General features: G+C 34.3%; 1 protein-coding gene and 1 non-coding gene across 2 annotated transcripts in view; one reads left to right on the top strand and one right to left on the bottom strand.

Moving 5' to 3' along the window:
• Nucleotides 1-2,300: 2,300 nt before the first annotated feature.
• Nucleotides 2,301-2,464, bottom strand: LOC138306799 (U1 spliceosomal RNA). The gene has a single exon (XR_011205917.1). It is a non-coding gene; the product is annotated as a U1 spliceosomal RNA (small nuclear RNA).
• A 3,092-nt stretch (nt 2,465-5,556) lies between these two features.
• Nucleotides 5,557-18,165, top strand: part of LOC138306523 (colorectal mutant cancer protein-like) — a 70,600-nt gene continuing 57,991 nt past the window's right edge. Inside the window, exons 1-4 of the mRNA XM_069246978.1 lie at nt 5,557-5,986; nt 9,637-9,763; nt 10,948-11,074; nt 11,908-12,074. Of these exons, the coding sequence (XP_069103079.1) occupies nt 5,835-5,986; nt 9,637-9,763; nt 10,948-11,074; nt 11,908-12,074 (573 nt within the window). The 5' untranslated portion in view covers nt 5,557-5,834. The remainder of the gene's footprint in view (nt 5,987-9,636; nt 9,764-10,947; nt 11,075-11,907; nt 12,075-18,165) is intronic.

The raw sequence follows: 18,165 nt of genomic DNA, 5'->3' as shown, positions 1-18,165 counted from the left end.
ACACTAAAAAAAAAACCAGAAGAAAAAAAAATCCTCCCAACCCACCTACCCTAATTTTTTTGCCAATGTAACCCTAAACAAACATTATTTTTTTGGCCTAAGGAAAAAGAACACTTCTTGGACGTTGAGGAGCCTTTATTTCTAGATATAACTACATGTATGCTAATTGAATGATTTTTGGTCGATGACCAGCTTCAGTAACGTACCTCTCTGGAGGTAATACAGGAGTCTGGAGAGAAAAAGACCAATCACAGGCCTGCAGCGAGACTCCCTTTGAAGATTACAGAGAGATCTAGCGAAGCCCAACATCAAAGCTGTGCAGTCAAACACAGGTAATTTGATTCTTTTGATGTCCATCAAAGGACCAAATTACCTGTGTTTTCTGTTGCCTTCAGTTTTACTAAAAGTAGTACAAGGGTGGATATTATGTCAGAGATAGTAACCCCTGCAGCATTGAGGAAGTGGATGTTGGGAGGTCCTTCATTACTTCCTTATTACATCATTACACTTTAACTGCTCCTCTAGAAGAGGGGAGGGGCGCTAATCATGCCGAATACAGTAGCTGGGTACATGGAAATGTTACTTTTTGAAGCAAACACTGAGAGTGTTATGATATAGTATACCATGTGACACACAGTGCATTTATATTACCATGTGGATCATTTATAAATCATCACCAATAACTAAGGAAATCACATGAAGAGAAATATACATGTGTAATTGTATATTCGATTGCTTTCTTGAAAAGAGTGTTTTTATATCGAGGTTTTGAATGAAATCTACATAAGCATATTTAAACATTACAATTCAAACAACTAACAATTAGACATCCGGATGAAAACCTACGGCAAATTACAGTACCTAAAAGGATACTGTTTGACAGGCCAATCAATACCTTAAAATCTCCAATATTGATAGCCTAGTAATTTAAATGTTTAATCATTTTATTGATAACATTAGGAGCTATGTTTATTAAACAGTCGCTTTTGCATTCTGAACTTGACAAAAAAAAAAATATAAATATATATAAAAAAAAATAAAAAATCGCTACCTACCGACCCATTTTTTTGCCAATGAGCCTTATATATACAGCTACAACCGAGTTCCATGGACGTGAGAGGTGGCAACCCTGAAGGAGTTATAAGTAATGAATACCTATCAACTTCATAGTTAAAATTGTTCTCTATCAAAAACAGGAGCAGACGAATTAGCATTTTTCTTCATTTACCAAGTATGAACTTCTCATTTTAATTCAAGATAAAAATATTTATAATAATTAATTGCGTCCCGACCGAATTCCATGGCACTATGCCCTATTTGGAATGAAGTACTGATTGTACATGCACCAAAAGCAAAGTAAATTGTTATGTGCATTTTTGTGGTAATTAAACACCAAGGACGTCCTTGTTAAACACATATAATAAACAAGGAAATCGACCTGATAGAAAGTGTTCAACGACGGGCCACCAGACGCCTGCCCAGACTACAGAAATTGACATACGAGGAAAGGCTGAAAAAACTGAAATTGCCCTGTCTATCATACCGGCGTATGCGTGGGGACATGATTGAGGTGTTCAAAATGATTTCTGGAGTATATGATAAAGACTGCTGTAACTGTATACACTTATGGTCAGATGTGGCCCCCAAACATATATAGTGCTAGAGGAAATTTAAAAAAAAACTCTACCCCCTACATTCAACATCAACATTGAGGAAAAACTGTTTTACTGTGCGAACTGTCATAATTTGGAACTCTCTTCCAGAATCTGTTATATCATCACCTAATATAAACTGTTTTAAAAATAATTTAGACAAATTATGGGAAAACAAGACCTACTCTATAATTATAGAGCAAAGTTATCACTATGAACTGTGTTAACAATACAAATATGAGCACCTTGAAATTATCAACATGGAAATCAAACATTTCTTAAAAACTTAACTAACGAAACTTTATAGATTATTACCTGCAATGCTACATGTACATTATATACTGTATCATGTATGTATTTATTGTATGATTATGAGTCCAGTGTAGAGGACCTCAATCCTGTACTGGAAAATAACACGATTATACATCAGTTCTAGTTCAAATGATGAGTGTTGTTTATGCTCTGTGGGCGGTGGAGCATTTTTAATTATTGATCTGTTTAAAACTATACATAGGCCTACATTTCAAAAAAAAATACTAATATTTAGGATATGAGAAAATCACCTGCTTTAAAAAAGAGAAACTCCTCGTTCATAATGCAACTTATAATTCAAGGGGAAGGGAAATCTATTATTCAATTGTTTATGGTCAGGGGTTAGCGCGAACGCAGACCCCCACACTAAAAAATAGCGTACCCGAGTAATCCGCATTTGGGATTATCGCAGGGTTCAGCCCGACCGGAGTGCAATGGAAGGGCCTCGACCTGGGGGAACCGCCTTGCTGATCACGGTATCCCCTGTACCAGGTAAGTATGATTACAGTTATGTCAAATTTCTATATAAAATATTGGAAACTTTTGCTGCATTTGGTAATAGATATTAACATTATGTAGAATATTTAGTCAAATTTTACATATTATGAATACATTTTTATCAATTTTTGTTAGAATCACATTGATTTATACATTATAAATATTTATAAAACAAAATCATATATAAAAAAACTGTATGTATTGCATAATTTGCATTTTTATTACATCAATTTAAGAATCTAACAAGGGAGACAAATCAATTTATATATCGTTTGACTGGTTAGTAAGGGGACATAACTCCGGCTGAGTGAATGTTTTTCCTGACGTAATATATGCAATCATTGAATGTAAACGTTCGACGAAATGTTGTTTTAAAAAGTGTGTGTTTCATACATTAATATTTTTGGTAAACTTTACAGCCAGAGACATAGATAATGTAATATCTAAATCTCTGATATTATAAGCCCGAGATACTCTGGCCCTGACACCAGACTTAGACATTATGACCGTGAGACAGACGTCTGGTTTTTATAACGTTAACGTTACTCCAGTAGGCATCTATCTGTCATAATATATAAGTTTGGTATCAGGGCCAGAGTATCTCGGCGACGGGCTATGCTCAACAATGCCAGAGATTTAGATAGTAATTGAATTGTCAATGTCTCTGATATAATGCCTACATTATGTGTTATAAAGGTACAAATGTACATGTATCCGCAAACTAAGTTTTTTTTCTTAACTTCTCTAATCCAATGCTTTTGAATGGAGAACATGCTCTAAATGAAAGATTTTTTTTAATTTAAAGGTAGGTTACATATATATCTGCCGTAATATTAAACTGACAAATAAAGAGATTTCCATATCGGTTATTCACCACCAAAAGTTCCAACAAACAAAGTCGTTTTGAATTTATTTAGATTTTAGTGTTAAAGAGACAAATAAGAGCTCACAATAAAATCTGACAGTACTGACTGTTATATTTACGTTTACATAGTCCGCTAAACCTGCCTATATTATTAGGCTTTTAAAGATGCTCCACCGCCGACAGAGCGTGAATGATATTCATCATTTGAACAATAATTGGTGTTTAATATGTCTAATTAACACAGAAAATAATATTAAATCATTTATTTTGCCTTTGGTGAATGCGCAATCAGTACTTCATTCCATATAGGAAACAGTGCTGCGGAATTTTTTCGGGATGCAATTAATTATTTTTCATATTTTTAACTTGAAGTAAAATTAGAAGCTCAAACTGTTCAATGGTGGTAATGGTGTAAAGTAAGTAACTTTTGAAACTTAAGAAAAATTCTAAATCGTCTGCTTCTGTTTTTTATAGTGAAAAAATACCATTTGTCAGCAGTTGAGCATCTTTTAAAAAAATGTTTTTTTTTTTGCCTAATATATACACACATATATATAACGATTTAACAAAAAAATCCTAGTAATATAGGCAGGTTTAGCGGACTAACGATTACAGTACAATAAAATGAGTGCATATGGTCAGACCATAAACTCATGCAAGTTTATATAATATTTTCATGGCAGTGTTACTACTAATGTGTACCGTGACTTCTACGGATATGTTTTGTAAACATACATCATAGCACTTATAAACACAATAACTTTTACATTGAATAAATATGTCTTTTAAGCATCATACAGTACATGTTTGTCTGGCTTGACTTTGAATGACTTTTAAAGCTTAATTAATTCAAGGACCCTACTGACGAAAAATATATCAATTTAAGTTTTTGTCAGTTATGACATGCGATGTTGTTGGGCCTAGTTAAATATAGGAGGTCAGGATAATTTTGATACGTAATAAAAGTCATACTAAAAATAATTAATCCTTATTATAACAACTTGACAAATCAATTATATCCTTGGACTGGTTAGTAAGGGGACATAACTCCGACTGAGTGAATGTTTTTCCTGACGTAATATATGCAATCATTGAATGTAAACGTTCGATGAAATGTTGTTTTAAAAGTGTGTGTTTCATATATTAATATTTTTGGTAAACTTTACAGCCAGAGACATAGATAATGTAATATCTAAATCTCTGATATTATAAGCCCGAGATACTCTGGCCCTGACGCCAGACTAACCTTAGACATTATGACAGACAGACGTCTGGTTTTTAAATATAACGTTAACATTAGATATCTATCTGTCATAATTATCATAACCACTTGAAGAAATGTTTTACTTAGTTATTGGTGGTTACTGCACCTTACAAAGAAACATATAATATAAGATGAAATAAAATATGAATGGTTAGAAAAAAAATGGTATGGATTTTCCAAAATACAGCGAAACCTGTCTACGTGTATACCAAACGTCAGTCTCCAAAACATTTAGACAGATGTCCTTTATACAGAGGTCAAATATTAGTAAATTGAGCCAAATGAGTTTGACGAGTTTGTAGACAGGTGTCCTTTATATAGAGGTACGTTATAGCAGGGTTTTCTGTGTATGGACTTACCATATATGGATCTCTAATATTTACACTTTTTATGGTCGGAGCAAGGATTTATAAGTGAGGCTTACTTATAAATACTTGGATTTGAGTTATAAAAACATATGCAACAGTGAAAGACAATTTAAAAAAAATGCTGTATGTGTATTTGCAGAAAGCAGTAGGCCTATCAAAAAGGCATCCTCGATAATCCAGGGGTCAGTGAGCTATATCACTTACGATATGTGTGGAGATCGTATGTGTGATTGGAACCCCTTGAGTAGCGAGCACGTCAAAAAAGCGGCACCATATAGATTGTGAATTTGATTTCTTTTCTTGTTTGTTTTCTTTTTTTCTTTTTTTTTCTACCTGCATCTTATAGGCCTACTATATATTTGGTATTTATCTCTGTCTCTGGTTTCAGAAAAAAAAAAAAAAAAAAAAAAAAAAAAAAAAAAAAAACAAACAAACAAAAACAAAACAAACAAGTAAATATGTGGCCTAATGACTAATGTAACGATGTTAAAAATTAAAGTACAAATTTGCATTATTTGAAAGGACGTGTTTGATTACATCGGATTATCAAAAAGATTCCATTTATATCAGCCCTTGGTACAAATGGCATTTGCTAACAATGTGACCTAGTGTTGATCTATTTTATTTAACCCATCGACCTTTTTACGCTTGAATATTTTTTTATTTAAATTGATGCTAATTTATTTTTTGGTAACTCGAGATAGGACAGTTTACATGTATGTCCGGGTTCTTAGTTTTCTGGTTTCGAAAATTATTGTGTACCTGTCGGAAGTCATCAATTACCCCCATTTCCGGTTAGAGATGTTCATCTCGAAGTTGGAGCTTTCAAACTTAGAAAACTCGCCGTAACAGCACAGAATGGTAAACGTCCGGTCATGGAATCGTCACCAGATGATGTGGACACATTGACCGCCCGTCTCAAGCGGGATAACAGTTCCGACAGTGATTCTGGTAGCACGGCAGAGGAAGAAAGACTGCGAAGGTTGTTCGACAGTTGTGATGCTGATGGAGATGGCTTGTTGGATAGGTGAGGATCGGGTGTTGTTTTTTGTAGCATATCGCTTTTATGACTTTGCTGTATTTTTATTTTTATGTCAACTGAATAAGCAGATGCATTTTACTTTTACTTATTTATAGAAATTTAGATTTCTGGAGCGGTGTTCTGGCACTTCGAACTTTTGTTGTGATTTCTGAAACTTGTTTGATCACAAAACAGCATATCCTTCGAGGTTACACATTTGATCTTCCCCATATATATAAAAAGGCTGATCTGATTATGTTGTTACCAAATATACCTTGAAATAAACAATACTGTGCCTCTGTGTGTGTAGCTGTGACAAGCCAGCAGAAACCAGATGAGGTAAATTCCGTAAACGCACAATTTACCGACTGCTCCATTGGGTTTATTATCTCAAAAATTAAGCAAAGTAAGAGGTTAATCCTTATTTCTACCACAATCGGCGATCTTATTTAACTCTCAGGACATTGAAACACCGTAGCTGTTGATTAACAATAGCTTGTGTTTTTTGTAACTTTAAAAAATTAACTAGAGCATCTTCGGGTATTTTCGCCCGTCTGCTATTTTCGGCCCCAAATATAAAAATAACATTTTTGACCCAATAATTGGGCGTCAATAATAAATGTTAAGGTTTACCGACATATCTAGATCTAATGTTATTATTTTTTCAGCAGCGTGCCCCATTACGTACAGGTGTACGTGATTCACGCATCGAAAGTAATATGCACGTACACAAATTGGAAGCAGAGGGTACACTGCACGTACGATAAAATGGGAGTAAAAGCTAATAAAATGGGTGTAAAAACTGAAAACAGTTGTTATATATAATTTATATATTAAAACTGTCGGAAGAAATGAAGAGACAATATCGTCCTGATCTTTCTGTAAGCTGGTTGCTACTGGCGATTTCCCTGCATTTTGATTGGCTGATCATGACGACCCATCGAGCTAGGTTATTTCATAACCTGAATAATGTTTCGCTATTTGATTATGGGCGCTATCACACACTAAAGATCGTAAGGCGTAACACCAGTGGTGTTTACTTGTCCGATGTTGTAAACATGGAGCCGTCTAAAAAGCGTACGATTATTGATTTCTTCTATCACCAAAAGAAAATCCCTGAATGAAACAACGTCTGAAAACGTAGATCAATGTAAGAAACGAGTAAAAAAGTTCCAACCCCAGTGTTTATGATGATTTGATTGGAAACAGTTAACACTATTTAAGTTCTTTAAAATCTACAGAACACTATTTAAGTTCTTTAAAATCTACAGCTTTGAGCCTTTCAATGTCATTTTTTGCAGCACGATATCCGATGAATTGGAATTAGAAATGAAAGTAAAATTGCCCTTATGTCACCCAAGGAGTCGATAATTGAATATACTTAAATGTGTCATTGTCTTATGATCAAAGCTTGATGAAATGCTTAAATATTTGTTAAAATTTTGCTTGTACCCCAAGATTTATGCTTGTACCCCTCAAATTTTCTGAGGAGGGGTACACTTAACCCCTGATGAGAGAAAGTCAGGGGGCACGCTGTTTCAGACCAATGGTGTTGAATTTAAACTCTTATTTACGACACACAAAAACGAAATAATGTTTTACCTGGTCAGATTCAGCAATATTTATGCAATATGCAATATTTGATGAAGTTGTCAACAAAGTGATATATTTATAGTATCAATGAAAATTGCAAAAAGATCGATGTTTTTAGACAACACTCGATGGACGGCCTCTAGATGAAAATGGTTCCAGGTGGCAACACTCCAGCTGCGAATGGGATGATGGGGGCTGAATTTTACCGACAATTTTGTTAATTGTCTGGAGTTTTTGGCCTCCTGATAGGTGTTTCCTGTATTTTTGATAGTAAAACCCTAAATCAGTGACATCACCGACTTTTATTTACTTCCGATAGAGTTCCGAAAGTTTGGGGAATTTCCAATAACCTGACGTGACCTATAACACCTGTTGGGATCCCTAAAAGGGGTATTTTTAAAAATCAGTGTCACTAGCTTTATACGGAAGAATACCACAATGACCAGCAAAATATCATTACATAAATGTATATAACAACTGATATGCAAATGTAGGAATAAAATCAAATTAAATTTTATCTATAGCGGATCGAGATCGGTGTTTATGTTTAATTGCTTATGATATTGATTGACAGTGTTAGCTTTGTTAGTCTGATTTCTTTTCCGGTCATGGGATATTTTATATATGGATTCAATATATTTTGATTATTTAACAATTTCTTCAGAGTTTGAATTAATGTTTGTTTTCTAGCCACATTTTTAAAAATTTAATGGCGAATATTCGGAAGCTGCAGTTAATTATATATTTCATAAAAAAAAATCAAAAAAAAATCAGCATGGTAACTTTTAAACATTGATCAATTTATATTTGTATTACGTTCATAAAACCATACACACTCTTATAATGATTAATTAATTGGCGCCAATTACCGATGAAATTGACTTTGTATATTATAACATCCGATCAGTCTAAAAGGAGACAGAAAATATTAAAAAAACGTTAGTTACAAATGAAAAAATATTTTCGTTAGCGTGTCTAAATTATTTGATGAGATGTATATTTCACTAGGAATTGAAATATTTCCAAATATTGAAGATGGCTGAAAACTTCAGACTTGATGGCGGAAAACTCCAGAAGGGGGCCGAAATCGGCAGACAGCATCACATTATAAAAGTTGGAAATCGCCAACAGCAAAGGTGGCCTTGACCTTCAGTTTCTTTGTAAACAAATGCACTTTAATGTATCCGTATTCCGCGTTCACACGGTTTCCTGAATTGGGATAGGAAAATTCTGAGAAAACAATATTTCTGTAAGGGGGCCGAATATTCCAGAAGACGCTCTGTGTGGAATAAATTCAATATTAAAAAACCACCCGTTATGTAACCTCTATATTTACAATATTTTCTTAGAACAATAAAATCAACCAGAATGACAGATACAATCATTTACCATGTGTTATTTGTCGTCAAAATTATATTTGTACTGTCATCATGTTTATCCGTGCATAACAGTCATTCAGAAAAAGCACACAGTTGACTGCAGCTTAATCCCGCCCCTTTCTCCATGACATTACAAGAAATAGTGCCTATATTTCATTTATTTTATTCGGGTCTAATAGCAATAACACATTTAATAAATTAGATTTGTTTTATTGTTTGTCTCTGATTGTTTAGTGCATGCGTTATTTGTAAACATTGACATATAATTTTGTGGAATGTTAAAAGAAGTCCACCAATGTTTACATGTACAAATTGTATCCATACACACCGAATCAGGTCACGTTCTGCACTCAAGTTATTGGGAAATAAACAGATCTGCCCCAACTTAGTTTATCGATACAGAAACAGTGCCAATTGTAAATATTATCACATATTGTTAAATGAAATAACCATGGTTATAATGCTTGTAAGAATAGCCTTAGGCCATAATAGGGTTACCTTTACCGTCGAATACACCAAAATCCTTATAAATTTTTCCTTATATTACATACCGGAAAATCAAAGGTGATAAAAAGTTAAGTTAAAATTCGGAAAAAATTACGAATTTACATTCCCTTGATGCGTTCTTTCCATTTTTGTTGGTAAACAATGATTGTTAAGCTTTAAATGGTGCATTTGTTACAGACATGACTTTGAGTACATGTGTCGACAACTCAACATGGAAGATTCCTCAGCAGAGATTATGGCTCAGATTGGCCTCGTCACCGGTAGCCGAATCTCCTTTCAGGACTTCATACAGTCTCGATCACAGGTAAGAATATTATAGTTATAACAGCAGTACCATATTCACCGTAATTATCACCACTTCCCCTATAAGCACCATTCACCTTTAGTAGAAAAAGGGGTTGAAGTTGTATAAACACCCCCATCCCATGGATTTAATGATGTTTTACAACATGTGATGCCTCTGACATCAGCATTGTATGATATCTCATATCACAAGAACTGGAGAGTCTTTTACATGTGAAACATGACCTAAAAAGAACATGTCTCAAATGTTAAAATGCATGCATGTTTATTGTAACCAATCAATGTGTGCAGAAGGAGTTAAAAGACGGCTGAGATTTTACGTCCACATCATCCCACTTTTTGTTCCAATTTTTTAAGCATCCTGGGCGCTGATTATGGTGAATACGATATGCTTGTTAGATTTTTTAAGGTGATTCCATTACACTGAATTTTCAATTTTGACAAGTTCCTGTACAAAGGTAATATATACACATTGTGGGTTCTCAAAATTTTGATAATCAGCATTAATCACATTATAACCCATATATATGAAGTTTACATAGAGAGGGCTAATGCACATTCCACTACATGATTAAAAGATAACTATTAAGGGTTTTTCTTTATTTCCACTTGATGACAGTCTATTTTCTTCATGTCTTTCTTGCCATTGTTTCTCTTTTTTGTTCTTGAATTAACTAGTCATAAAGTTGATTTACAAGAGAATTTTTTTTACTTCCAAAGAGGAACATATTAATTTTACAGGGGAATTTTAAGTAAACTTTTCATAAACAGTAGTAATTGTTATACCCCTATAAAATAGTTTCTATATAAACTCTATTGACAAAAATGCCAATAAATGAACTGTTCCGTCGATCGGTCCAAATTTATTAATTAAGAACTGTTAAAATTGACTGTTAAAATGTGCTTATTAATTAAGAACTGTTAAAATTGACTGTTAAAATGTGCTGTTGGACCGGAGTGACGTCACAATGGGGTATAACAAAACAGTTATCGACTGTGTTTTCGGGCAACAAATGATTTGTTGGAACCTCACACAAACTGTTGCCCTAGGCGTTGGGCAACAGTTCGTCTTCGTGTCTAAAAATCATCAGTTGCCCTCAACCCCAGTCAACAACTGTATATCGCAAGCTAGATGAAGTTAGATAGTCAAATAATAAAAAAGAAACTGCTGTTGCTTTGAAATAGATTCTGGCGGACTCGGACCCTGGTCAGTACATGGACGATACTGGGATAGAGTCTGACCACAGTGGACTGGTCAAGCAGCCTCAGGCCAACATCACATCATGGCCGACAATGAGCAGCGACAGCTTTGGTAAGCTTTCAGCTTTTCTACAAATAAATACATGTATCACCTCGTTAACTCAAGTCATCAGAGCAATTGTAACTCTTCAAGTTATTAGAGTATTTAGATAAGTTTTAAACTTAATTATATACCATATTTTTTCTAATAAATGCCCCGAGGATTACAAATTTTTCAATGATACGGTATTTTGTAAAAGTTTGTAAAAAAAGATTGGTTAAAATGTAAAAAGACATGTGTTGGTGTGTGTTTTAGTATTGATTATATATTGATTTAGGCTTCAATTTCTTCATAATATAGATATTTGAAATTTTTCATCACCTGTTTTTGTGACTTGACTATGAGAGACAGAGAGTTTATTAGAGACCAGCAAAAGAATTCAAATTAATAATCTTCTTTCAGTTATTATCAGTTCAAGTTAATGAAATTTTACTGGAGACACCAAATTTGACCAACTTCTTCTTAACTAGAATACGTGGTTGCAATAATCCTTATACATTGTAGATATGCATATACTAGATAGTCTAGATACCTCAATCTGTTTCAGATTTTAGTCCCTTTGTTACAAAATGATTTAACAACTTCTTTTCTTAAACTCCTGGAAGGATTTCAATGAAACTTGGTGGCTATAATTCTTTTAAATTATATATGTGCATAATTGATATCAAAGCCTACCTTTTCTTCAGAGTTATGATGTGCCTTTGTTACAAAAGATGGGAAGATTTTTTAAGGGGGGGGGGGAGGGGAAGGGTGAAGGGGATCTGGACGACAGATCTAGTATGAATACCCAGAGTACAGTTTTATTTTTATGCTTTAATTACTTTTATTTATGCTTTCATTACTAGGGGCTCATTCGGGGAAGCCGGACAGCGTTGACTACGACAGTGGAGCCAGAGACATGAGTCCGGAGCCACCGTCCCTCCAGGCCCTGATGGAGACTCACGACCCCAGTATCACACAGCAGGCCCAAGGGGACAGTGGTACCAACGGCATGCTGGACCTCGCCAACAGGGTAAGCCCTTTATGTTAGAGTCCTGGGTCCAAGATCATGAAGCAATCTTAGACTGAAGGTTTTAGTGATAAGTGACGAACTGCGGGTGTAAAAATTGACGATTTACCGTTTGGAATGTATTGGCAGGGGTGTATCAGTTTACAGGTTTTGTAATGGGTCCTTTATACACATGTATATAATGCCAAAATACTGGGTCCACAGTGTTAAACTGATTGATTCCCAGAAAATTTAGGTCCTTTCAGAATTCCATGAATGTAGGAATCATTGGTTTAGAATACGACTGTTCCTAGGTGTGGGCCTGAACAGAGTATGGGATGAAAATGGATGCTTTCCCATTTCTTCTAAAATGTGGTTCTCAGAAGTTGTAAATAGAGCCTTAGGTTGAGAGTTAGAATCTTGTGTAAAACAATACTGTTTTAAAAGTGATTGATGTGTAAGATCTTGTCTGTCAGGTGATACAGCTTGCTTGTGAGACTCAGGAAGTAGAGTGATTGGTGTTCACACAAGGGGCTCAGATTTGATTTCATGTCGGGGAACTCAACAGGAATGTGTTTATGTTACATACATGTACATAAAAAAGCATCTTTCTCCAAACTGTTTCGATTTATTCCGATCTGTACCGGTATTGCGATGTTGGTCTTTTGATACAACCGGGAAGGTTCCAATCTATTTTGGTATTGTTGATGTCGGTCACGTGATGCAACTCGGTTTTCTGATATGTTCCGAAAGTGTGAAACATGCTGTTGACTGTGGCGGTTCTTTCAAAAAAATTAACATATGAATTGCTAAATTGTACCTGTTATTTTTTTGGCGGCGATTTATTTTTACGAGTTCGAATTGCATGTGATTATCAGTATTTCAAAAACATTTATCTTAAGGATAAATATTATATTTGTTGTGTCTTAACATGAAATAATGGCAGTTAACTAAGGGAAATAACTCTGTCAACCTTATATAATGCATGCATTATATACTTCTTTGATTTGGAATAAAGAGAATATTAATAAATGTAACATTTCTGTAAGCACACAATACAAAATTACACTGGATGCTGCTTATTTGCATCAGAGATTTTTAAATACTAGGGATAAGAAGGTAGCTCATAGCCCTACTTAACGCCCGCAGTGGAAGCTATCCCAGAGTGCAACGAGTGTCTAAGTTACAGTCGAGTACAGTCTAATGACGCTATATTGAAACTACGCTTCGTCCGATGAAGCGATCTAGGCTATAATTCAGGAGATGAAGTTTGCTCTTTATTGAAAATGTAATTTATTTGAATAATCCATCACATTTTCATAATTGTAGAGGTGTTACACTAAATAAACGTAATGTTAACTGTGAATGTCCTCATCCCGGCATGATTACTTCCTCGATCGGTACAATCGATCGCCCCGTGAAATATTAATATAATAAAAACCACATACTCTGATTTCAATAATTGACCGATTTCCATTTACTTTTCAAATATTTGTTGCTTGGGTTAATTTTAAATGTTAATATATTAAATTGATCTTATTTGAACATATTGAACCTTTTGAATTTTTGGTGGTAAAACTGTACACAAATCATCGAAGTTACCCTAAATTTTATATTGGCGACGATACTGTTCAGATAGGGTCGTGAAAGATAGCACAATTTAAACCACGTACTCTGATTTCAGTAATTGACTGATTTCCATTTAGTTTTCAAATATTAATTTTCTATTGATTGAGTTTGTACATATGGAAACTTTTAAAGCTCAAGTACAAGTGTTAACAAATTATCGAAGGTACCCAATATATCAGAGATTTAAATCTCTAAATATATCATGGCGAAGAGATACAGTGCCGATCGAGCTGTGATAGATAGCATAATTTGATATCTAATTAACGGAAAGTGATTTGCAACTGCTATAAGCACAGGTGTCATACAGTACCTGAACCGTTTAACGTTCCCAAATTTGCGTTTCGTTTGCGTTTGCGTTATTTCCGTTAGCAATCGTTAGCGTTAGCAATTGTTTATCGTTAATCATTATCGTTTGCGTTAGCAATCGTTAATCGTTAGTTGCGTTTACAATCGTTTGCGTTAGAAATCGTTTGCGTTAATTGTTAGCAGGACCGACTTCCGCTAACGTTAACCACTAAAAATAAAACCAAATGCCGGTGATATGCTTTGACGATCCGGATATAATGTTCATTTTTATCTACTAAGATATTACGTTTACCGCTTCGTGTATCCACGACGACTGATAGATTACACAAGAAAATAGCTAACACAAGATAATAAAAAAATTAAACATTGTTCATTACAGACACGCAGCATAAATATTGATTCTTGTGATGTTTAATATTAGCATTGTAGCGATGAACGCAATAACTTCGCTGAAATTTAATTAATTATTCTATTAGATGTCGAGTACTTGAACACGAGGAATAGGTGAGATTTGACCATTTTACATGTATCAAACTTTTAAACACAATTGTTTTATTTGTACTCTTTTATTATATGAAAAAATGAATAATAAACTGGTATGTATATTGTTTTGCAATACCAACAATACTACAATGTAGAAATCCTTGTAGATAATTCGAACTGTTCAGGGTACGATTAACATTGTATGCCTTCTCACCCATACTAGTAAGCGTGTCAAATCAGCCTCTTATCAATAAAAACTGAATCGTTCCCGGGCACCCAAAGTTATTTGTAACTGGAATAATCTCTTCAATTCCCCAGCGTGAAGCGTCACATGGGTATTTTTCATGTTAAGGGGTATATAGGTCACGACTGGTGTTACCTTGTGTCGACCCCCTGTAAGCTTGCCATGGGCGGAGTTCACCTGTAATTAACACCTTCTTGGGAGAGAGATTAACTTTATACCCAACTTACCTGTGCCCCGTACACTGTGACAGTACATTTTCACGTCCATATATGTACTGTCGTATTTCAAAGTTTTGATGTGTGCAATATGCTTTCCTATAGTATAGATTACTTTGGAAAGAATTAACTTACACTTATACATTGTATGAATAATTAATTTGTTTAAACTGTAAATTGAAGAGTTGCTTGATGTGAAATGTGATTAAATAACTATATTTCTTACACCAGTTACAAATATATGTAGAAAATTGTCGCAAAGCAATTTTACAGTATATAATCTTCATGTACATACATGTATGCATGTGCATCACTATCTTCATGGTCGTTGTTATTAATGATTATGCATAATTGAATTAATTTGAATATAAATAACTGGAAGTGAAATATTTTCATTCTTTATATCTTATATGCATGAACTATAAAATGAGAGAACTGCAAATGGTGAAACACGAATTCAAATGTTCAATCTTTATTACAGTTGCTGTGGCGTATGTACGTGCATTTGTAAATGTACATGTACGACCCTAAAATCGATGCCTAGTCAATTGTAAGCAATGGGCTTTTATGAATGCACACCCTAGTAATATACAGCGTGTAATCCGTTATGAAACAAATATTCCGAGAATACAAGTTTCCATGGTAAGCGGAAGAGCCTTTCGACAATCCACAAAAACCCTGAAACTTGTGATTGATGCGGGAAACACTATAAGATGTTAATCATTACAATTGTTGAGTTATGAAACATCGATAATAGAAATCAAACATAAAGATGGAAATTTGATTTACTGCATTTTAAATGTGTTTGTGTGAAAATGTTTTATTCGTCCTGTCAATACCAAGATACAATTAAAGTACCAGTAATGATGACGGCTAATATTCATCACTAGCAGTGATGTTGTAACCATTTGTTATTATTCTTAAAATGACGTACAAATATGACACATAGAATACGACAATTCTCTCTTAATACATATACGGCTGTACAACGTAATTTGTAAAACGTAACCAGTACGTTGGGGGGGGGTTTTTGAAGGGGAAACCTTTCGCGTGTCGAGTACAGATCGAGGTTTGACTTCTCATTGGGTTATTATGCAGTAAAGAGATGATTATAATAATTTGTTATTTTCTTCTAAAATATCGGGTAAAATGACACTTTTAAATAAAAATCAATTCTTTCTCCATACACACAGTTGCCCATAGTAATTCATTTAGTAAAACGTACATTTTGTACATGTAAAGTGGAAAGCTTTGCATTGAGTACTGTCGTCCTTTTGACTTCATCGTGTCAATATAGTTTTCATAGGCAAATGTTAATATGATATACAGAAACTTAAATCCCGAACATAACTCCCAGTTTTTCTTGTACTTTCGTTTGTATTTCAGAACGTCAAAATCCGTAATTTATTTACCGTCAAGCCGTGTCCGTTGATTATAACAATGGTATTTTCCGGTTTATCACAGCCGATCGTTTTGCGTTTTGCATTAATCGTTAATCGGTTAGCCGGTATTGCGTTAATCGTTTATCGTTAATCCTAATCGTTAGCGTAGCAATCGTTAGTGTTAGCTAACGGACGATTTTTTTGCGTTGCGTTTGCGTTAGGCTGGGAACGTTAAACGGTTTTCAAGTACTGTACTGTCATCAGGTGAACCGTCGGACAGAACACCTGGCCACCGCCCCAGGTCATCTCCTCACTTAACCAACGGGGTCCATTTACCTGTGTTTTGAGTCTCGAAAGCTATACAGTAAGTTTGTAATTTATATTATACTAAATTAGATAATATTTTTCTTATCTTTATTTTCTCAAACAGCTTTATTTATAATGCATAGAACCATATTGAAATAAAAGTCAATTCTAAGAGAAATGTAAATATTCCCCCTTTACCAGAGATTTGAATATAATTTATTTAAATATGTTGCTTTACCAAGATTTTTTTTTACTAAAGCCGATTGAATTTCCAGGGTTTAACTCATTAAATTTATATTTGTCGTATTTTTCATTCTAACAAATCAAGAAAAGCTTTTATAATATGTCATAAATCACCAAAATTTACCAACATTTTGATCATTATTTTCAATGCCTAGGTTTTAATTTTACAATTTTTCATAAAAAAACAACAACACAGAAATATATATACCTGCATGAGAAGAGCGTCTCTGATGCAACAGTAGAAAAGCTATGAGATACTTTTCGATGTTTATTGGTTTGTATATAGTCAAATATGCCGTACACAGCTTCATGGGCTAACACTATGATAACTCGCCTGCAGCTATTAGTGCGCAGACACACGGCTTGGTCTCGCAGCAACCGTTCATCCGTTTACGATAACAATAGGTGGGTACGTGATATCGCGAGAACAGCCCTAGTTACTTATCCCAATTATATTTAAATCTCTGTTTGCATAAATATTTAAAAAAGAAAATGCAGATAACCAGTTAGAGAATAGTCTTATAGGTGGAATATGGGAGCTAATTCCTATCCTACACACGTATCTGTGAATGGTCAAATACTCGTTACGGGTACCTACACTGACAGTTTGTTATCAAAAGTGTTTTTAAAAAATACCTTTACTCTGAAGTTATGTAGGTAAGATGTAATATTTGTTGTGACTTGTTGACATTTTCTGCTACAAATAAGGAAATTTTATGTCTTAATTACCTAAACATGGCTGTGATGTCATCTATTGTTATAGCTTGAAGTATAGTTGGGACAAATACGACTTTTATCACTGAAAACTGTGGATAATTACCTTTTCCTGAGGAATAATTGAATTCATAGAATTTTGACAGTTCACTAAGGGAAATAACTCTACCTGCACTGTAGTTTGTTAAAAAAATCCTCTACTCTAAAGTTCAGGTTTAATACTCATGTTGTCAATATATTCTATGGGCCTCTGAGTTTAATTACCCATGTCAAATTTCAATAAAAATAAGAAAACAGAGATACAGTCAACCCTGTCTTTGCAGCTACCTCTGTAAAAAGACCACCTGCTTAATAAGACCACCTGCTTAATAAGACCTAATTTTCAGGGTGGCGAATGGTCAATATCAACACTATCAGGACCTCAGTATAGAGACGGCTTGGGATATAGAGACCATTTTATTATGGGCCTTTGAGTGGTCTTTATAGACATATTTGACTGTAAATGCAATGCCTAACTATTTCTATTGACGTAAATGAATTATCTGTTAATGAAAGACATTTGTGTATATGGTTCATGTGTGGCTTATAACTAA

Source organism: Argopecten irradians, chromosome 13 (assembly GCF_041381155.1).
Source record: "Argopecten irradians isolate NY chromosome 13, Ai_NY, whole genome shotgun sequence".
Lineage (NCBI taxonomy): Eukaryota > Metazoa > Mollusca > Bivalvia > Pectinida > Pectinidae > Argopecten > Argopecten irradians.
Note: the sequence above shows the minus strand (reverse complement) of the source record. Positions and strands in the feature narration are given on the sequence as shown.